The 24,573-nt window shown below is 31.5% G+C and overlaps 1 protein-coding gene across 1 annotated transcript in view; it reads right to left on the reverse strand.

The window, feature by feature from the left end:
- LOC146995164 (uncharacterized) overlaps positions 1 to 23,993 on the reverse strand; it is a 116,982-nt gene extending 92,989 nt beyond the window's left edge. Inside the window, exon 1 of the mRNA XM_085826114.1 lies at positions 23,914 to 23,993. Within this exon, the coding sequence (XP_085682240.1) occupies positions 23,914 to 23,955 (42 nt within the window). The 5' untranslated portion in view covers positions 23,956 to 23,993. The remainder of the gene's footprint in view (positions 1 to 23,913) is intronic.
- Between the last annotated feature and the right edge of the window lie 580 nt (positions 23,994 to 24,573).

Genomic DNA, 24,573 nt, shown 5'->3' on the forward strand with positions numbered 1-24,573 from the left:
TTCTAAAGAATTCTAAACAAGCATCCTTGCTTTAATTTTCTTTAAGGTATTCGACCTCGTTCGGGTACCATTTTTTTTAAATGGTTTTTATTTGAACTATAACCATATAAATTTGAAGATAAGCATATTAATGAGTGGAAACAGCTTAAAACGTAATGCTAAATAATTTTAATTTTGAAAAATAATGAGAAAAAGGATAATTTTTGCTTAAATTGTGCCTTTACAGCAACAACCACGGTGAACAATGTATACAGTAAAAATGTAGAATCTTATATAATATGTATAGAACCAACTAATTATCATTGGCAATATTTACAGAAAAAAACATTTTTCAGAAAACAAGTTTAAAGTTTTCATAAAACAATTTCTTAGCGGAAGAAGTATCCCTGATAATTAAAATTCCTCTGCTTTGTAACTGACACCTTGTTTTATCTTCACACACTTTGCACTTTTTCTTTCGAACAAAGCGTAATTTTTTCTTTGGATTTTTGTTAAAACTTTTGGAATGCCACCAAAAGTCATGATTCTGCACTTTATCAAGTTTTCGAATTCCCTGCTCAATTTAAACTTCAGGGCACATACCTAACCTTGAAAATGCTTCAAGCAAACCTGTAAATCCATCATTAAATAACATTAAATAACACAACACTTACATTTGCTCCAAACATTAACATTCGCAAGTTTATGAATGTTTCTTTCGGAACAATTTGCAATAAAATGCCATTAAAACATTCCTTGATATTTTGATTTTTGCCATGTAGGCACTTTTTTAATAACTCTTGTTTATGTAGTCAACTCCATATATGTAGGTTTAATTAAATTCAATATATATATTGATATACCAGAGGTTTTTGCTTGATTTTTTTCTTTCTGATTTCTGCAATCGCACATTCATAGTTGCACCAACTCATTGATTGAGGAGGGCATTGATTTCGAAGAGCTACAATGGAACAAGCAATTAATACAACCTGCTGCATCTCAATTAAGTTTCCAACATTACTTCTAATTGCAATTCCTAATTCTGCAGTTTATCAATAAAAGAATCAGTCAGTTTACCTTTTCCTTTTAATTCAGGAGCGGAGTTTTTTACTTTTCGTAGTCTACTACCAACCCTTTTCTGTACATGTCCAATGCATTCCAGTTTCTTGACCGAATCTTCACCATATATATCTTTCACAATTAAAACCCCTTAGAATCCCCATCCTCATAATACACCGTTTACTTCAGCTTTCGTAATGTAATAGATCATTCAAAAAGGATAAGCACTAACTGCTTCCATACCCGAAGCTGCTTCTTTATAATTTGCAGAACAATTATGTTACGCTTTACATATGTCGTGCTGAAGATTGTATGCCATTCTGTTTATTTTGTTGCAAATGATGCAAAAATGTGACATAGCTTTCAAATCAAGCACTTTGTCAACGTAATCGACAAAGCTGCAACACATCCATTCAACTGCGAATACCCTCTGCGTCAAACTAAATACGAAATTAAAGGGAAAAAACTATTGCCAGATTTTTAAAATGTATTACAAAATATCTAAATATGAAGGTTTATAATTTGCAAAATCTTGATGATAAATAAGGTTTCTAAATAGGTATATTTATTTAAACGCTCACTTCTGACCCAGAATATTGGAACTTCCGGTTTATTCCGGAACAATATTCTGGGTCAGAAGTTACAGAAGAATGCTTATAACATTCAGTTCTAATTAACCTATCAACAAACAAAAACTTCTCTTTGATAGCTAAAGATGTATTCTTTAAGATAATTTAATAAAGTAAAAATCGAAATTTTGACCGAAAATCGTCTTTTGTACGAGATCGGATACCTTAAAGGATCATATAGAAGCCTTTGAGTATTTAAAAGCATTATAAGATCAACAAAATGTTCTTATGTGATTAAAAAGATTGAATTACGTTTTTATTTTAAATAAAATATTTTGAATCCAAGTTTTGAAATGGTCTTACGACAAACAGAAGGAAGAAAAGGAGAGAGGGGAAATAAAATTTTTCGGAATAGATGTAATATTTTTTTCCAATGAAAATTGCAATACCGTTTGCTTTCAAATATTATTTAAAATGAAAATAAATTCATTTTAAATTACAGTTAAGTTAACTGAAATTAAAAAATTATTTTTCTTCTCAGGACTACATATACAATAATTGAAAGCTTTAATTTCACGAATTAAAATTTTATAATTTAATCTTTTATGAATAGCATAAAATAGCATAAAATTTTATAATTTAATCTTTTATGAATAGCATAATTTATAGCATAAATTTAATCTTTTATGAATTAAATTAATTTTCTTTTTTGCAAGATTTAATTTTTATATTATACAAGCAACAAAAGATTGCACGAAATGTTGCATAAATTTAGAAAGTTAATAAAAAAATTTTTTAAAAATAGTTTTTATAAAAAAAGCTTTTATTTAAAATTTATAAAATAATTAATGAAACTAAAAGGATGAAAACAATTTATTATATAGTTTAATGGGAGCAAAAGATTAATTCTCTTTACAGACTTGATGTAAAATTTTATATTACAAATAATAAAAGTGTTGTGGTATTCTTGATAAATACATAAACATAATGACTTGTATTTTTGACAATGCAATTCCATTAACAGATTCAGTTATTTTATTAAAGTACGGTCACTCTTTTATTACTTTTGGTAAGACTGTAGATGAATTTTGAAAAGAGAAGTATTTAAGCTCTTGTTCTTACAGTTTAAATTCTTCCATTATATAATATTTCTAGTCTCATCTCCATCTAATCGGTCGGTGTAACCCAACCATGTTTCCTATGCTAATAAGTGTTAAAGGGGGGGGGGAAACTTGATTCGCGCAGTTGGGATGTGAGCAGACATGACACAAGTTAACATCATCCAGCTGATAGGGAATTATTAGCCATATGCTATTGTTTTATTCCCTTATGAATAATTTTAGCAAATTTTGAAAATATTTTAAATAGATTAAGGAAACAAGCAAAAACTTTATACGAATATACTTTTAAACAAATCTGAAAATATTATAAATAAGGAAACTGTAAGATCGGTAAATAAGGATCTGGATTAAATTCATAATAGAAGGCTTTCGTGCAATCACTTTGCCACATAAAATCAGTCGTGTCAAAGAGAAAACCTGGCTCATACTTTCAGAAACAGGCAAATTGCTATATTTGCAAATATTTTCCAAATAATTTCCAAAGGATATGCCGCAACACATTCAGATTTTTGATTTACAAAACTGGGAATATACAGCCGTATCGTTATCAAAACATGATATATCAAAGTAACATATGTTGTCTAATGTAATTTTTAAAGATCTTCAGTTTTAAATACAATCGATTCTGATTTATTGCAACAGACAGAATATGAAGTCAAGTTATTAGAAAGAAATATTAAAAAGGATCGATTAGGTTATCTTTTGCAAGTCATGATGGAAGTCAGATCTCAAACAGCAAAGGAAACTGTCCCATATGCTTTTAATATCTCAGTAAATATGACAATGTTTTTTAAACTGTATTTAGAAAAACACTTTAATCAAGGGCGAGGAAATAGTTATAAATACGCATTACTAAAGGTGATAAAAAAGAGAAAATCTATAGTTTATACCGGTTATAAAGCACACAGCATCATATTTGAAACAACATGTACTGTCCACTTCAACAAAATTAGGTATAGGCATTAAACTTATCGAAGGCAAAGAAATGGCAAGGCAGCAAGCTTATCAGTAAAATACCCAGTATTGCAGACTCGTATAAATACTACAATCCAAATGCGATCTGCATTCCTTTTCAGAGCTCCAGCTTGGGTTTTCAGCCCCCGGGGACAACTGAAGATCACGCGTCCCTCTTGTTTGCCAAGAATGTAAAACATTTCATTCTAAAAATTCGTAATATCAGTTCGATGGCCCCTGAATTCTGCACCTGAAAACAGATATTCTCCCTTGTGCCCCTCTAGCTACGGCTCTGCCCCTTGCACTGATCATTCTTCAAATTTAGTAGCTAATTTTGTTGAGAAAGTTCTAGTGCTGCTGTTCAATATTTCATGTTTGTGGAAAAGTTATCTGCTTTTTTTTTTTTTTTTTTTTTTTTTTTCCTGGATCTCCTAATCAAGGGTTAAAAAAAAAAAAAAAAAAAAAAAAAAGTGAGAATTTAATTTAACGGTAAAACATTATCCGACACTAGATAGTTGGCAAAAGCAGATGCTATACTAATGTTAAAAATTGGTTACAAAACGTGGAAAGACGCCTTACCTGACATCTGCGCTTCGAGTTTGGAAATAATAGTAACTGCAGTGCAGATTATACCTTTGTTCACAAAAATTCCGGATATGAAACGATATTCACGACAATAATTTGGACCAAACACCATTTTGCAGAGAATGAATGCCATCAGAAAATCTCTACAAAATGAGTGCGCCCTATTTAAAGGAACCGATCCACTTATAAAAATCTTTGTAAAATTTTATTGCACGATTCCAGCATGTATTTTGAACACAGAAAAGGAAACAGTTGCTATAACACCTTTAATATTCGAAGAACAGAATTGCTGGCAGCAGAAAAGGGAATTTTTTAGATAAAACTATAAATCAAAATCACTTTCACTGTGCAAAAACTTTTATTCTTTTAATATTATTTGTGATAAAATAATGGCAAAACTTGCTAACTTATTATAGATTATAGGTATATTATTATTATAATATATTAAAAGATCATAAATAAATAATGCAGAAAAATTTTTAAATTGTCGAATTTAGGAAATATTTCTATGTAGGAAAGTTAAAAGAAACGTTTAAAAATTACATAAATATTGCAAATTTTGATGATGAAATGAAATAGTTTTTATTTTTTTAAAAGAAGAGGAAGACAAATTTAGTTCTGCTGATGCTGCCAGAGAAATGTCATCAATTTTTCTTAATGTAGAAATTAACCAAGTGTGTGTGTGTGTGTGTGAGATTATGGTAAAGCCTCGAGGGCTATCTGCCTAAGGAGAGGTATGCCTTCGTGGAGGACTCTCTAGGGGAAATTGGATCGTATACACGTTACACATGGAGAAAACCACGAAAACGCCCATGCAGCCAGCCCGTTCGCGTGATTCGAACCTTGGACCGAACTACCAGTGTTCAGCAACTTTACCGCTCGGCCGCTGGTGGGCAGAAATTAACTAAGAAAATTGAGTGACCATTCCCGTTTCCAGTGCATGAGAAAGTTCTCTGTCTTAGAAGAGATAGAATATTATTTTAGAATTATGATGTCAAAGAAAAGATAAAACTGTAAGACTCTATTATACATGCAACAAGAAGTGTTAAATGACATTGATATATTGAAAATAATTGATGATTTCCTAGACAGAAGCCAAAAAAGTTATTAAACCTTAATAATCAATTATAATAATTTAAGATATCCCATAAAGTGGTTTACCAGTTCGCTTTTTGATTTGCTTTCTTCCAGAATATTTAATTTTAATATATTTTAATTCTGATATGCAGAGGAAATAGTATGCGAATAATATTAAATCATAATTTTATTAAAATATTTGTAGCAATGATTATGTTTATCTAATTATTTATAACACTTCAGCACTAAGTACCGTTCAAGCACATATCTATGTAAATACTTCTGTTAGCGCACCCTACTGGATTAACCCACATCAACTGATAGCAGTAGCAATTTCAATACACAATCAGCATTTTGTTCAGAAATCTTACTGAATTGTTTTATTACTGAAACTCAGAAGGATAACGTGCAGATATCTTAATATTCATAACCTTGCGAATATGACTTAGAGCATGAAGAAAGAAAAAAGGATTTTCAAAACGCACTATCTTTGAAACCATCATCAAGAAGTGTAATCACGTGTGTAAACGCTTTTTTAATTATCCTCGTGTCAAGACGGCCAGGAAATTTGTTACTCCTCAGTGTCAAAGGGCAAGAAATTAGGTTTTTATTAGATTACGAATTGAACGCCTTCTTTTCAGCGGAAGGCGCCAGAGGGAGCGGAAAATGACAAGGCCAGACCCTCCTCCTTTTTTTAATGCATTTATTATTATTTTCGGAGACTTTTTTTAAATGCAGTGCGATAGATTTTGCTAAGACACCTCCTCTTAATAAAAATTACCGATCTTTCAATGATATGTATTGCCAAATGAATAGAAGGGAATTAAATAAGTATTACTTCCAAAAAGGTTAAATATTCTATTTATAACATTATCGTATAGTGCGAGAAATGAAAATTCAGCCCACAATTCGGACATTACGAGGGCATAAATTGTTAACAAAACCAGAAAAGCAATGCAAAATTTTTATAGTTTTACATTTTTTTTATACAAACAGGCTGTTTTTCTTTAAAAACATAACTTATTACAAAAGAAGAAAAAAAAAGATAATATTGCTTGAAAGCTGGCACAAACTTCATTTTTTTTCTCAATTACATTATCGACTAACCTTACATCAATTTTAGCAATTTATAACCTCCTATAGTACCCGAATTTCCTATATATCCTGAAAGTTTAATATAAAAACCAAGCCTGACTCAACCTCATATTTAAAATTTAATAGATACCCCGGCCACTATTATTATTAACATTGAATGGGTATCATAATTAAGGAAATGAACATTCTCAGTTCTAACATCCTCCAAACCTAAATGATTTTTTTTAGTTGGTTTTATAACCTCCAATCGAATATGCTTTACAACCTGAAAATTTAACATAAAATTTAAACTCCACTCAACCTTATATTCATAAAATCTAGTAGATACTATATTCTCTAGTACCGAAGTTTTTCTCACAGGACAGGCGAGGACACCAGAACTTTACCCCATATAATGACACAAATGCTATTTTGTGATGCTACTGATTCAATGAAGCATTCTACAGAAGCTCCATGGAAACTTTCCAAAGCATTTTCACACATGCAATTATTATTCAGAAGAATTTATATACTAATATAAGGCCTTTTTCGTAACAGTTATTGCTCACAAATATATTGCCCTTGTTCCGAAAGGTATTTTACAATATTGTTGATTATGTGATGAAATTTTTGGATTCTTTATTATGTATGATCGGTAGGGTACGAACTGTGCCAAATTTGATCGAAGATCCCCGTCCCTCCTCTCATCTAATCCACGAGCTGTGCGACGTTTCCTGTCCCCTATTTCTTTCTCGAGAAGATTGGGTGCTACAAAAAGTCGTTTATCGCCATTAATGGGACATTCTGTTGAGACTGCAAGCCTTTATTTTCGTTTAGCAATTTTGTAAAAATTGTGCATGCAAAACAAATATTAATTTAAAGTCTGGCGTGTGCTAAAGTAAAAATAAATTTCTTTTACACTCATTTTAAAGTTTTATGATGCTTAAAGGAATGATGAGCCAGATCTTTTTTATTCTCTGTAAGAATTAAAATCTTTCCAAGTTCTAGATTTTAGTCGCTGTAATGACATACACAAAACTGATACATAATCAACGTATTAAATATCGGATTTGTAGCTCACCTTAAATAAGTTTCTTGTCTAGATAAATATTAACAAATCTTCTTAGATAGCAGAATGGTTTTAACTTTCAAATTTACCATTTTAGGTAAACAGTTCTAATTTAATTATAAAAATTATTTTTATTAAATCTAAAAATTGGACTTCTTAAGTCGTTCTTAATTCACACTAATATTATTGCAATATATTCCCGTATTAAGCTTTCCATTTTTAATTATTGAAGTTATTTTAAGGTTATTTAACTTTGTTACAAATTCCATATTTTAATACTAGAAACGTTTAAATATTTATTCTGTTTTCCACTTGATGTACTTTGGCATACATTTAATTTCTAATACACACTTAATTAATAAATTAATAATTATGAGCGTCAGCAGAAATTTCATACTTAACAAAAAAAAAAAAAAAAAAATATAATAATAATCCCTTATATTCATAGCCATTTCTTTCATAGCCCTTATTGCACTGTACTCAAGTTTTCATGTATGTAGAATTTATATATTTTGTATTGTATTTAGGCCAATTTATATTTAAATGATAATTTTTACGAATTCTTGCATCATAACTCTAGTTAAGAAAAGATATTTCTAACACCTTGGTAAAGCTTAATCTTCAGCATGCAGCTTATTTTCTAACCTAGTTTCAGGCTGAATTATTTGTAAAATTAATTACTTGAAATTATTTGTTAACAAAGATGGTAGCTAAATCACGCTAATAATATTTCTAACTGTTGTAATTTATAATGCAACGAGTTCGTGTGATTTATAATATAATTCATTTATAATTTTTTCAGCAGTATTGAAATTAATAGCAGATACTGATAATGTTATACATTTAGATTACAATGATTTAGATTGCCATTGCCTTCTTCACTCATGCTTTTATGCTACATTCCTAATATTTCATAATGGCATACAGGTAAGTTTAACTCATTCACCAAACATGTAAATCTATAATTCAGCCCACTTTTGTTATTACGTGTGCTGTATCTTCTATTTTCTTTAATATATTGTTCAGCCTAATTTCAAAAGGTCTTATGATCAAGCGGAAAAGTCACTAAACATTGGTAGTTCGACCCGAGTTTCTAGTCCCAGTGATTTCCCCCAGCTATTTTTTTTTTTTTTTTTTTTTTTTTTTTTTTGTACTTATTTATTGTGTAAAAATGTAGCGTAAAAATTTCAGTTCATGAAGTAAAAATACTTTTTTAATTTATTCTTTAAAAATATTGCAAAAGTTTTCACCTTAGCATATCTTTTTACAAATCCCTCTAATAAGAAAAAATAAGGAAATAAATTAACTCGGTTTGGTGCAAATTATATGTAACATTTTTACAAAAGCATCGAGTTTATATGGATATCAATAAATTAAGGATTATTTCTCCATCTAATTTTCTTAACATGTTTATTCCAGAATTTTCTTTTCACAATGTAGTGCTTAACTTCATGAGTTTTCTGTAACCATTCAATTTCTCTAGCCATGGCAACTTTGCATACCTTCTAACAAGTAGTTATATTTTTAACGACTGTATTTTAATTCCTGTTGATTATCAGTACATTATTCACTTGTTTCACAAGTGCAACTTTTATTTTATACGCAAATCTACGTAAAATAGCATTAAAACTTCAGTTATGCTGAGCTCCTCATCGATTGCTTTTTTTAGATTGAATGAAATTAAGCTTAATGTTACTGTTAATTAGCTTGTTATTAATTTAAATATATATTTCTAATTAATTATATGTTCAGATATTTCCAAGTATATTACACAAACTTTTGCATCCCAATTTTTAATTTTTGGTTAAACTTTTATTTATTGAGAGGCCTGATTGATGATATTAATTTGCAGTATTGTTTATCTAAATTCCTTTCTTCTAGATAAATTTTAGAAAGAACTTCTTAGCATAATAATTTAAATTTATTTACAATTTATGCGTCAGTATTCCAAATGCATAGTAATGTTGTTATAATAGATTTCATGCCAAGCTTTTTTTAATTTAACTAAATTTAATTTCTGCAAACATTTACATGATTACTTTAATTAACAAAAAATATTTTTAGCACACTTTAACACACTTTGATATGGAATAATTTTTTGCACGCTAGTAAACTCTATTAAATTTTTCGGTCTAGTTCAGACATCTTGCTTATTATTGATGTAATTTATTAAAAATATAATTTGTATGCTTTATAATTATTTAATTTATGATATTATTATAATAAATGAAAGATGTTTGTAATGCTAATATGTATGCTTACCAATACCTTTTATTTTCTTTGTTAGCTCTTGCATTTATTACTGTTATTCAAGTAATTAGCCTGCTTGTTAGATAGTTTTTTACTTGGTCTTGTGATATGTAATTCTATTTATTTATTTTTATTTTCCTCTTGGCTACAATTGGCTTCGAAATGTTAAATTGTAACCCTGTAGGCAGCAGGGGGAAGAAATTCTGATTGACGCAGTTAGACTATAGCTCGACCCGGGGGGGGGGGATTTTCATTAGCGCAGTTGGAGTACACCCGTATGATCTTTATTTTTCGAAACTCGAGTTCGTTTCTTATTGATCTAACGCTGTGATTTTCTTGCGTTATTGGTCATGAGGAAAGGTAGCATTCGAGAGATCCCCTTTCACCAGGAGCACTGCTGTTTGAAGAAGAAATATTTCTTTCGTTGTAATACGTGGGGAAGAGTCCATGTCCAGATATGAATTGATTTAAACGGGGTTATTGAGACATCTTTTTCCGTTTGTTAAGTTGATTAGTTCATGTATTCTCCTGCTTTTGAGAAGAGAGTTCCCATTCGTTCTGCCAGGTTTGATTTATTTTTTTTCTATACTTCTTTTTTTTTTTTTTTTTTTTTTTTTTTTTTTAAGTATAACTTAGGCCATTTTAAATTCATATCTTCGGAATCTGAAGTGTTACCTGCAACTTCAGCTAGGGAGTCATCGTCTTCGTTTCCTTCATTCCCTGAGTGTGCTTTCACACAATCCGCTTTCACACACCAGCGAAATTTTAATTTGACTACTTTCTTGGAGGAGATGGAAGATTTCTTGTGCTTTGGAGAAGAATGTTTGAATTTTCTAATGCATGTAACGAAGAAAAATCTCATTAAATTGTAAGCTGATTGCCTTTATTTTTAATTGCAATATCTATTGCCTTTTTAATTTGAAAAATTTCTGATTGAAAAACTGTGTTTTCTGGGCAAAGGCGTCCTTTCCAAGATATTTTTAGATTTTCGGTTTTATGGAAAACACAGGCTGATCCTACTTTTCCGTCTATTTTTGTTCCATCTGTAAATGCTATTGGGTATGTACTAGTATTTAGAGGCTTTTTTAAGTAAATTTTTTATATTAGGTGAATTTTCAGGATGCAGAGAAAAGGGACAGGTTGGGAATTCAAAGTTATTCGATCGTAAATTAGTCGTTATAAGAGAGTTTTCTCTAAGCTGTAATATTTTGGTCTTAAGCAGTTCTAGCTCCGACAGAAAATATAAATGAGGTATTCCAGATAGAAGGCACAAGTTAGAGTTAGAAATGGCTCGGAAAGATTTTTCTGATTTTCAGAAGAAATGGTCATTGAATGCCACGCAGCTGTTGTTTCTTCCTTTCTGTCCTAAGGATAGCCGAGATAGCAGTTCCGTAATTGACAATTTTTACTACCACGGTGCTGAACTGTAGCTTCTGGATATGAGGATTTAAGTCCCAGTCATATCCCTTCATTTTTTTCATGGAGATGGTAATTTTTTATTACAATTAAGTTTTTATTACAATACCTCAAAGGTTCTCTATCCAGTTGAGTTTTCTGTCTGTTATAAGTCGAAGAAATTTCAGTTTGTTTACAATCTTTATTTTCTTTTCGTTAATTTCGAAGGCTATGGTTTTCATTGTATGGTTTGGCCACGTTTGGGAAATATCTTCGCCCTGGACTGTTTCTTTGAAATAGTTTCTGTGCGATACAAAACTCGTTGAAGACTGCAAGATTATCTTTGAGTTTTCCTCTTGTTCTGCCTGAGATATTTTCTCACAAAAATGCAGATACAAATCAGGGGTACGGCTTATACATGCGAATGATTAGAAACAGGTACAAACAAACGTGTGGCAGCGTAGATATTTGTTGCTGTTAGTTGAACGTCACATAGGCCTACAAAAGTTAAGTCTTGGTGTCATGCAGTGAAATGCCAGTACCAGTGATAGTCATACTGATAGCGCTGGCAACTACTCTAGTGATGCCCATAGTAACAGTAAATAAAAGATTCTAAACACAGAAACATATTTCCTTTATACCGATAATAAAAATTTTGTCTCAATCTGTGGTAAGTACTGTTTCTATTTTAGCTGCTTTCACACCTCCAAACGAAAAAAATATTCTAGATGGTAGGCAGGTTATCCGCAGCTTTACTTGAAAAAGCACTATTTTTAAATTAGAGGTTATAAACTAAGGCTTACATATGAGTACGGCTTATACACGCGAGAATACGGCATAACTAAAATTGAAATAACATCATTTATGAGGAAATGAGCATTCTCAGCCGTAATATTCTCTAAACTTAATACAGTTTTATCAGCTGGTTTTATAAACAACATCCGAATACACTTCATATTCTGGAAACATAATCCGTTTGAGTCTTACATTCAAATACTCCGTGGTACAAGCTGATAAATTTCAGCAGATGATTTGCTACTGAAGTATGGGCATTTGTCTTCAGTCGAAAATTCAAAAAGGTAAACAAATAAATCGATCGTAAAGGAGATATTATAGGTTAAATAATTGCAAAAAAATGTTTTTATTAATTTATTTGATCTTAATATGCATTTATTAATCAAAGTTTTTAATACTGGTATCCGTGTCGCAATTATCTTCCAAATTTCGGAAGTCAGTCCGGGCGAATGTCTTCATCCGCTATTTTGTTATGTGCTTTTAGTTAAGAAACGCAGTCCTTTTCATTTGGGTATCTTGCTCTATACAGCAGCACAAAAATTGCATTTTAGTCCTAAAAACAAGATCGCAGTTGAGGAGAAGACATCTTGTGATTGCTTGAAAATGGTTTCCACGACTGAGAACCAAGTGAAATTCGCCATACTATTGTCAATACATCAAATACTGAGCACAACCAATTTATTGGTATTGGGAGAATTGAAAAAGAAGTCCACTGTCCACTGTGACGTCCACTTGTCCTTTCATTCTAAAACGCTTTCACATGTATGCTGATGGTGATTTGATGCTAGCCTTTAACTTGTTTGATAGGTCTAGCTAAGCTACAATACCAATCACTCGCACATTTGGAGATATATCATAATTGGATTTATAAGGTGATTTTAAATTCGGGTTGAATTTCTGCAACTAAATCTTACCTCTCGTTTTATACACGGATCGACATACATTCGGAAATATGCGGAAATCTAATATATACTCTGGTCACTATTGTAATTAAAACTGAACGAAAACCATTTTTGAGAGAATAAGCATTCTCATCTTATTCGAATGAGCACCCTGTTGTCCTAGTACAAAAATTTTCTTCTATATAAATATTTCATCAGTTGGTTTTACAATCTGCTACTTGTTTCGAATATTTTTCACCTTCTAAAAAACTTAACATAAAAACTAAGCCTGACTCAGTCTTATATTCAAACAATCTAATAGAGTGGTCTCAAACGGGAGGCCCATGGGTTGCAGGCGCCCACCTCCTCGTCCGAAGTGATTTTATTATGGTCCCGAAGCGATTTTATTCGAAGACATTTCAGTTACGTATTTGTTGCAAACATGCCATTGCAAAGATTTCAAGAATTTAGTTATTTCAAGTCTGAGTTCACATTATTTTCATTCCCATTAAAAACGAATGTGAATAACACACTAGAAAATCTATAAATGAAGCTTATTAATTTACAATGTGACTTAAATCTTACTTAAAGATTTTATTAACATTTGTTCTTACTGTTTGTTGTTTGTGTCAAAAAATAAATGTGCTTGTTTATTTTAAGAAATAAATAAGCTCAATTAAGAATTTTTGAATTAATTTTTGCACTTTGTTTAGGAATACGAAGAATAATATAATATTTTAATTACAATAGTGACCAGAGTATTAAAACGTTTCTAGACTACCTCTGATTTATACCGAACACCCAAGTTTCGTCATCGGTAATGATTCTCGAAGCACTGATCATCCACGGCATGCTCAAGAAGTTCTTGGCAGACTTTGACGCGGTATTCCTTTTGCTCCTGAGTCAGCAGCAACACGGCGTATATTCCAATCACACGTGAGGATTGCCTGTACCAAAGAATATGAAGGGGTGATATATAAGATTTTCCTTTATTATATAATCTTAGTACGAATTTCCTTACGACAATACTGGCTTCCTTTCGAGCAGCCATTTTCTATTTAAAAATGCGGCTTTAAGATCATGTAACAAACTTCATCAAAAAAGTGCAAAGGTTTATAACAAGATTACGCAACATTAGATTAAAATAGAAGCCACGTAGAAAAATGTAGTGGTAGTTAAACATATTTTTTCATTGGTTTATTCTAAATTTTTTTTAGGCAAAAATCTGCATATGTTTATTTAAAATGTTTCTGAAAATTTTCATTTTAGGATTTTCTTCGTTAATTCCTCTTTATTTTGACTTTAAATTAAACCGTTTGTTACATGTAAAAATAAAAAGGTGTTTGCTCTTCTTAGTAATGTGTCATTCATATTGAAATTTAGATTTATCAAGTAAAAGTAAGGTGTATTCTCAATTGTTTGAGCCACTGTACGTACAGTACGTACAAAAAAATCTCTTCTGAATCTAACTCAGTTTTATAATTCGTTTGGGGAAAAAGAGGCCTTTATTCTGTCCATACGTACAGATGTTACGCAAAAACATCGTTAAATTGCATTTAATAGCGGTCAAAATGGATACTTTCGTTGAAATATGGTACCCGGAATTTTTCGTCATTACAATACTTCTTTTACTTCGTATAAGGAAGTATAAAAAAAAAAAAAGAGTCCGATTCACATTTGAGCATCTACAATCCATATTGAAGATAATTTCTAGTAACTTCTCCCCAAGGCTTTATTAGGCTTCATAAATTTTTCAAAATAGAAATGCCATCAAGCGTCATGTTATAATAAGAAAAAAGACGTTTAAGTTGTTTGCCTATAAATATACATATTTTTATTCATGCATCAAATAAATATTTACTAAATAAGAGACAAGAGACTAAGTTGTCATTATTTATTCTTAAATTTTGTTCCGCTTGGTAAACTTTCGCTGAAAACTTAGAAAGTCTTCAAGTTTGTTTTTATTATAAATTAAAGTAAATTATTTAATGATTAATTAAACATGTTAAAATTATTTGAAAAAATGCCAGTCTAAGAAATTACATTTTATTTATCAATATATTTGAATTTTACCAAAGCATAACTAAGTTAACTGCACTCTATTTCGTCTTTACTTGTGAACAAGATAATTTGAAATAGCCAGCTGTTCTGTAAATGTTTTTGTGACAAATCTCGCTTGTCTGATATCAGAACAAGCCCACGAAATTCATCCTGGCAAGGAGGCAAGATTTCGCCTGTCTTGGGCATCATACAGGTGACAGTAGGGCTTTTCTCAGTCCTCTTCCCCAATTTTGTAGGAGAGATCCCCAGGGGATGACGGATCCGAAAGTCTCCTCCCTCTCTTCCCCTGCCATCAACACCTCAAGAGGATTTTCGGTTCGCCGCATACACACTATACATTTACAAACCATGCCGCATACGCACTATACATTTACAAACATCCATGCCTTCTCCTGGCCCTTCTGTACGACAGTCAGAGTCATTACCAGTATCTGTAAATAATTCTACTTATGTCGTTTCTTTTGTGCTGTACGTATTGAAATTGTGTTCTGTAGATGCATTTTAAGTTCAGAAGTCACCTTTTTTGCAGAAGTTTGCTTTTTGAAGTAAAACAATCCTCTTCAACATTTTTCTGGATTTGTCAAAAAGATTTGATTTTATCCTATAAGTGTGTCTCGTAGACGATGTTTTGTCAAGAATGTTGTATGCTGTCGTGTCTGTAAACACTGTACCTCTCGATGTCTCCAATCTCTTTTTTACACAATGAAAGTTACAGATGCACCAACGAGCGAGGTTGATACAGATGCACCAACGACAAAGTTACAGATGCACCAACGACTTTCTGAGAACTTAGTAAGGTCATTTTATTTTGCTTCAAGACGAACTAAAAGTCATTTTATTTTTCTTCAATGTGAACTAAGATTTACAAATCCCAACTGAAATTTGTAATTTAACACAACCCTGAGAATGTATGTAAAACAATTACAAAACATTGATGACTAGTTTTACGGCTTGCTGTGTAACTGACTGAATTAACTCTTATAAGCATAATCTTTTCATTACTTTGTACAAACTCCTGTACATATGCATTTTGCACCTTAGAGTGTAAATTCCAATAAAAGAATTTAGATACATGCAAAATTTCAGTGATTACTTCGTAGTAAAGAAGCATTTCTAAGCTGAATGTGAAAACATTTCAGTAATCCATAGTCTCAAACGATTTAATTTGATTGAAAGGTTTTGAAGTGATCGTTATGTTTTTGTAGAATTCTTCAATTTATCACAGGTGTTCAGCGATTAAGACTAATTAAGCGTGTAAAATTAATTGCTAAGCAAAGTATCAATTAAGGATATTTTGTTTTCCATTTTTTATTTAATTGCAATTAGCAGTTACTTCTTCCAGCATTACCATACGAGAGCCAAGTAACATCTAAAATATATGTACAAGGATATTGCTCTTCTCTTAAAGATGCTATTAATTATGATACGTAGAGGAAAGTCCTCTCTATATAATTAAAGCGAAAGAGTTTTGAATAATAGAACGACGTAATTTCAAAAGAAGTTATAACAGCTAACTAGTAATTAAGTGATAAGCGTAATTCTATTTCTGAATTCTTTCATTTTTAAAAGGCTTTATGAAAGGGGAAGTCACAATATGCGATTCACTACATTGACATTGCTACGGAAAACTTTTTTTTTACGTTTTTCCTCCTTGATCCATGATCTGGAAATACAAACACACTAGAAATACTGCAATATAATTCACGCATCATTCTTTCTTGGCGCAAATTTAGGAGAAAAATAAACAAGATCTCTTCTTGTTTTAATTTAGATTAAAATTTATCTTTCTTGAAATTGTAATCTATAATTAAGACTTCTATCATTTAAGAATAAATACAGGAAACTCACCACGTTAAGTTAAAATATCATCAATAATTCAAATTTACTCTTTGAAGCTTCTCTTGTGACAATTTTGTTGCTCAAGAACCAGTAATTCTTTGGGAGGGGTTATACATTCCAATTATATTTAACATATGAAGTGGCGTAGCTAGGGTGGGGAAAGGGGGGACATCTGTTCCCGGGTGCAGCATCCAAGGGGAGCCAAATTGATGCTACAAATTTTAGAATGATATGTTTTCCATTCTTGGAACACAGAAAGGGGCGCAAAATCTTTAGTGTCCCCGGGCGCTGAAAACCTTAGCTACGCCTCTGAATATATGCTAGACTAAATTTTAAATTTTCAAAACAATACATTTCAGTCCAAAAATTTAACATTGTTTTTAATAAGCATTTACTTAAATTTCCGTTGCACGTCCTTCCCGCTTGATGTCTTTAGACTGAAAAAGCAAAAACAACATTTGCAACGTATGGGTGAACTCCATCTTGCATGAGTGTGTAAAGAAAGATCTATTGTCATTTTCACGTGCACGGACACTTAATTGGGAGCCGTCAATTCTTCTTCAACACACAGCCTTCCGATACAGTTTGCGAATAGTATGCTTACAATGAGACCATCTTGTACTAAAACGTCTATGTGTCGCCATCCGACTCTTGGTTTCTTAAAAAAACATTACAACTTTTTCAGCTTCTATTCACTCAACTAGCTGTAGTCCGTTACCTCGCAAACTGCTGTTTCGCGGCAAATTAGAGTACGTTACTGACATCTTCTGAATTTTCCGTGACCGAAGTACCAGAATGCGTTTTTTTAACATTCACTGTATATTATTGAATTTTCTATGGTATTATTGACTTGCATCACATTCCGTGCACCACCCTGTAAATACGAATTACTTTGGAACAAGTTTTCCACAAAAGTATCCCTTCTTTGGGCAAACAGCCCTTGAGCAGATAATCTGCTTAAACTTAATCAATCAGTTATCCAATTGACTCCAACTTTGCAGGCATATACTGTAAAACACCTATGTCGCCGAATTTATCTTTTAAAGTACAAGAGATTGGTTACACAGAAGATACATAAGTATTAAAATAAGACTAGTTTTTTAACTCTCTGTAAACATATCATAAAAACATCTCTTAATAACTAATATTAGTGCCGATAACATTAATAGCTAATATTAGTAATATATAAGCGTCACAAAAAATCGTTGAACGTTTTGAATTAAAAAATTCAGACCTGTCAAAAATAAATAAATCAATAAAATGCTTCCTAACGATAACACATTCCTTAAAGAATGACAACACAATGAGCAAATTAATTATTTCCAAAAATTTTTTCTCGCCTTTAGCGATACAAAGTTGTGTGGCAAGAGAAAAACTAAAAATAATAGGATGAACGAATTATTTTTGACTCGATATGAATGATAAGCATTGAGAGGTATCAAATTAAAGGACGCTTAGTCACCGATATTGATGGCACGTTGCGGTACGCCATACATCAGCTTGACACCTCGACGCGTGAGGTTCGAATAAGTCTATTGAATTTTCAAGCATGAGCCACCGCAAAATGGCTAAAAATAATAAATTTCCTCCTAGCACATAGCTAAAATAAGAAATTTCCTTCTATTAACTGCTTTATATGATGTTTATCATTGACTTCAATAACGGACACTAGTAGGAAACGATTTCTTTGCAATTTTATTAATACTCTGTGTTTTCATATCAAAACTGCTAACCTGCATCATTTTGTTTTTATGTAAACTGGATTTCTGTAGTTCTTACACTTCCCAATGTTTTACAATTTGCCAACGGAAAGAGAGCTGCATAGTCACTGAAATTAATATAAAATAATTATAGTTAAATTCCGTTGTAACGAAAAGAGTTTATAACAACCCTCTCCTCACACCCCCAGATATAACGAACGTATGTTTTGGTTCCACTCAGCGGCTTTGGCTAAGTAGGTTAAACGGGTTCAGGGGCAATGCATGACAATCCTCCTAGAAAAAGAGCTGAATGAGCAACCTATTTCAACGCAATAGCAGTTGCAAATGTGAAAGTAGCAAATTGACAATTTTTATGAAGGATGGTAACCATTTCATCGTGGTAGCATTTCTATACATTTAAATGTTACTATATACAACTATAGCAAAGGTTCTCAACCAGAGGTGAATTCCCTCCTAAGGAAGAATTTCATAGATTCAGCTTTTTAATGCGGTCAACCTATTACTTAACCGTTAAATATTTAGTTTTAGTTTATAAATATTGAAAAAACAACGTTTATTCAAGTTTTGGTGTTCATCAACATTTTCTATACTTTTTATTGTTTAATTTTTTAAAACTCAACCTAAATCTAAATAAATGCATGTATGTAATTTTCGAGTTTTGGAAATGAGAGGGGGGGGAATGATCTAACAAAGGTGAAAGGGGTTCACGGAGCAAAACTGGCTACAGCAAACTTCCAGTAATAATCGGATATAACGAACTTTATGGATATATTCGACTGAGAGTTCTTCGAATTTAATATCCTTACTCGAGATAACATTATATATATTTTCCTCTGTATTTTTCAAAATTTTTAGTTCTAGAATTTCCGCAAGCTTCAAATTAAAAATTATTAACCCTTAAAATAACCTAGTTCATTATGAACTTAAATACTTTATATAAAAAGCATATTATAGGGTTAATATTAATACAGGAAAAAATAACCCTATGATTCCAGGGTTCGTACACATTTCTGCACACGGAAATTAAGTACTTTTAAGGACCTTAATGAAAAAATTAAAGACCTATGAGCAAATGGGAACTGAATAAATTCAATTAAAAATATTATCTATGCCTGAATTTCACTTTTGTAACACCATCCTAAAAATAAAATACTAGATCCCTAAGTAGTATGCATTATTACTAAACATGAATTAATGAACATAATTATTAATAAGTTTGAGAATAAAATAAACTTTATGCAATTTATCAAGTAGCATTAAATATTTTACGTTTATAATAGTTAGTCATATTTGAAAGAAGATAAGTGGCATTTACGTTTAACTAACAGCTAGCTATATGTTGATTTTTTTTTTTTTTTTTTTTTTTTTTTTTGTGTGTGTGTGTGTGTGTGTGTGTGTGTCTCATTTTGTCACATACTTGGTCAGTTTGGAGGTTTAGTAGCAGGTAGATTTTATGTCAAACGGCATAGGTTAAAATGAGAAGTAAGATTATAATGAGCATGATTCATAACAAAATGAATGTTGTCACTGCTGCTTGTCTAGAGAGAGACCTGCTGATTAGTACAAACCTGTCCTGATGTAGGCATAGGTTGGCAAGTGTTGAAAGTTAGGCTTTGTTTGATGCAGTTAGCGTCGGAGCTTCGCGTAAAGTTCGAGGGGTTGTAACCCAGTTAATATACTTTAAAATTCCAATAAGGCATTAAAGCACCAGAGGTGATAAGCTGTTTTGTATTATTTTAAGTCTCAGTAGATGCAAAGAATAAGTTTTACTTGAATTTTTACATTTTTGTATTTTATCTTGTGACCACAGTGAGTATTATTGAAAGGCAATAACTCGCTTTAATATGTAGAGGTAATTTTTAAGGGTATGCAGTTAGTTATAAATAATTAAATTACGTAGTTTGATAACCTTAGTCATTATGGATTTACATGACCACTATTAAATTTTATTTTTAAATAATATTTGTTAAAAAAGCCCTATTAAAATCAAAATCTAATGAAATTTCACAGTTTAAAATACATGTAATTTATGACATTGATTCTTAAACGATATTAGGATATTTACACATTAAAAGCTACAAAACATTTATGTTTTGTAATGACAACACTCAACAAAATATTTATCCGTTATTTTAATTGGAAGCCTTCCCAGACATTTTGGCTAGTTTATATCGATTTCCTTCTCTTTAAGCATCTTTTCTAACAATTAGAGATTTGTTTCAATATGCAAACCAAGCTCTAGCTAGTTTCTGCGTGCTTTATCTTTTAATTTGCCAACCTCTCCACTATGTACCTATGAGGGTTTACTTGATCTGGTAAAAGTTATATAGTCCAAAACCTCCGACAGACGTGAAGAAATTGCTATGTCTGAAAGTAACTACAATATCAGACAAAGGTTTAAATAAGCCTCTTATTTAAGAAGAACTTAGAACATAAAGGCATGTTCTGATGCTAATAAAATCAATTACAGATCACGGTGACATAATTAAACAAGAACGCTCAAATTCAAACTAATAATGTGGACTAGTGGTCAAAGATTCTACAATTTAATTTTAATTTAATCTGGCTCAGCAACTCTATCATATGAGGAAACAGAAACGGGAAATTATAGTAAAGGCTGAAATCATAAATAATTGGGTAATTTACATAATAATAACTGCATATATCTTTGAAGAATAATTTTCTTTATGTACTCAGTTTCTTTCTTCATGTTTCCTTTTCATTTTAAAATTTTTGGATTTAATTAAAGATTTCTGTTATTCTAAAAAACATTAAATGCAATTAGAATGTTCAGAAAAAGCAGCTAATTTTATTTTAGTAATATGAACACTAAAAAGAAATATGAAATATACACTGGTGTGCAAAAATTAAGGACGAGACGGTTTTTTCAATATAACTTTGTACAAAAGCTTTCCAAATCAACACATTTAATACCGTAAGATCCCCAATACGTAAGGACATGAGTAATGTAAGCAACACTTACTAAAAGAGAAATCAGAGGGATAAATAGAAGCTTTATTGAAAACGTAGCATGAAGCGCAATGCGACTGAAGGCCGAAACATCCCTGTGATGGGTGTCCAGCAAGAAACATCCGATCTTTAATAGGGGATATGATCTTCCCTGACTGCTAGGCAGGTTTCACAGCGTCTGCCCATGCTGAAAATGAGGGTGTCAATGAGTTGTTGAGGCATTGTTGCCCATTCGTCTTGCAGCGCCAATCGAAGCTCCGGAATCGTTACTGGTGGTAAGGTACGAGCTGCCAAGCGTCTGCCTAGAAAATCCCATACATGCTCGATGGGATTGAGATCCGGAGATCGTGCCGGCCAATCCATACGTTCAATATCCTCACTCTCTAAGAGCTGTTCGGCAGCTACTGTGCGATGACATGGTGCATTGTCGTCCATGAAAAGGAACTGCGGACCCATAGCGCCTCTAAAAAGACGCACATATGGAAGAAGAATCTCGTTACAATAACGGGTCCCGTTGACTGAACCTGCGTCGAAGATGTGATGCATTTTGATTTTCAACTGTTGGTTGCAAGTTTTTAACGCTCCTGATAAGAAAAATCTAAGTGCGGAAATACTTTGACGATTGTAGTGATTTTGATATCCCCTGACTGCCCGTCAAGAGAGGAACATTTTGATATCAGTTACAAACGGATGTGACAATTATTTTGGGACTTGTGGACTTTTTCAAGTTTTTCCTGACAATGACAGGCTAAACAACTGGATCACAGTAACGATTCCTGAAACATTTGGAAATTAGCCCAGAAATTCAAGTTATCTATTCCTGGGACATTTATTTGACAGCATTGGATTACTTCTACGTGCTCCCACCTGTTTTTGGACGTTTTGAAATACTTTAATCAACTTTCAAAGACTTTAACAGGATACCCGATAAGTCGTTTATGTTTTATGTTTACATTCATTATTTTTCATGTTTTCCTGTTTTTATTTCATTATTTGTATTTAAATAGTAATTAGTGATCACTTTGTAATATTTCTATATTATTTTCTTACAATTTTATCATTTTAATATTGTTTTATTTAATTAAATAGTTTTCAAAAAGTCGGTTGATTCACATTATACCATTGTTCCCCTAAATTTCCTTAAATTCATATTTTCTTATTTCTTTCAATTTCAAATCATTGTTGCCATAGGTTTCAGCTTTTTACTTATCAGTGTATTACTTTAATTCCTTATTTATTTTTAACTCATTAAACTTCATGTGCTCCTATTTATTATAACTATATATGATTCAGTAATTTTTTATTAGTGAACTTTTATTAACCGATTAGCTGTTGTACAGCCATTTCTACTTTAAATTTAATTACGTCTTAAGCTTACTTTCGCAGACTAATTGCTTGAATTTATTCTTCAGATATATAACTGACTTTTTATTTCCTTTTTAACTTCATTTTTGCCAATTATTAAATCTCTTTATTTTAGAGATTTTAAATATAATATTTCATTAAAAAGTTTATTATTTTTGGTAAAAGCGCAGAATAGGCTGCATCAACAAAGTTCAGTAGGAGCAGCTGTGTGACGTCCATAAATGAGTGGGACTAAGCTTATGACGTCACAATGTAGTCTCGCATTAACACTACGTGTACTTTCTACTATTTTCTCTTAAAAATAACAATAATAAATTGTTTATTATTGTAAATTAATATCAAATTCTTTACTTTTAATTTACATTTATATGTGTGTGTGTGTATTTAATTATGGCAAAGCACACTAGGGCTATCTGCCTAAGGGGAGGGATGCCTTCGTGGAGGACTTTCTAAGGGAAACTGGCTCGTATACACGTTACACATGGGGAAAACCACGAAAACACCCATGCAGCCAGCCCGTTCGCGGGATTCGAAGCTCGGACCGAACTACCAGTGTTCAGCGACTTTACCGCTCGGCCGCTGGTGGGCAATTTACATTTATAACATTTAAGCTTAGGCGTTACTGATAATAAGTATAATAAATTGTTTATATTTAAAATTACCATGATACAGTGAGCAAATTCTACCAATTATTAAAACGATAAACAACGTCAGAGTCTCTAATACTTGTAGAGCTTCAATATTTTCAAAGATTTTTATTAAATTATTATTTTTTTAAATTATTTTTATTAATTTTTTTTATTTATACAAATAAAATATTTTTTTTAAATTTAAATTCATATTGTGGAACATTTCAATTTTATCATTTTTACAAATTACCTTCTTGCTACGTAACGACATAATTCCTTACATACCAATAATTAGACAATTTTCATTATTTCTAAAAATGTTTAACTTTACATTAATAAAAAAAGAAGAATATTTTTTATTGCATATGAACATCATTACACAGATTTCATACCAGTTTCTAAAATTCCTAAATCACGCCATATTCTGTGTAGGCATGCTAGAATTCTACGCATTAATAAATAAAAAAATATAATTTCTCAGAATGAAAGAAAATAATATAATAAAATAAATACTACAAACTTGGAACACTAAGCAATGCTTCACATACGCACACACACACATATTATGAATGAACTCATATTATCAAGTGCAATTACGATACCAAACACTACGTATTAAAATATGAGGTAAACGTTACGTCAAGAGTTACAGTTAACAATTTTGCTACTGTTGAGTAGATCGTCGGGCTATCGATATATGTCGTAAGTCGGAAAGCGTTATAAACATATCAAAGCCAAAAAATTAAAAATACAATTTAAATGAAAAATGACGTCTTAAATATAATTCGCAATTAAAACAACAATACAAATTTAAAATACACTAACGATATGTTAAACATTGCACATAAATAAAGTTACATTACTGCTCGGTATCACACATAACCTCGTTTTCTCTTCTACACAACGATCAGTATTCGCTCGAAAAACATCAAAGAATTCCACAAACTCGGTGTCCATGTGCTCATCCATCTATTTTCACTATTAAGAAAAATCAGAGAATTGCTCAAACTCGGCATTGCGCACCATACTGACTTCGACCATCTGCACATCGATCTATTTTCACTTAAAAAAAAATCCCAGAGTTGCATAAACTCGCCATCGCGCACAACCTCGGCATTGCGCACCACATTCGCAAGCCAATGTGTACATCAATCTATTTTCACTTAAAAAACATCCCAGA

This window comes from Stegodyphus dumicola, chromosome 10, assembly GCF_044657685.1.
Source record: "Stegodyphus dumicola isolate Sdum_Otavi_A_Nest chromosome 10, ASM4465768v1".
Lineage (NCBI taxonomy): Eukaryota > Metazoa > Arthropoda > Arachnida > Araneae > Eresidae > Stegodyphus > Stegodyphus dumicola.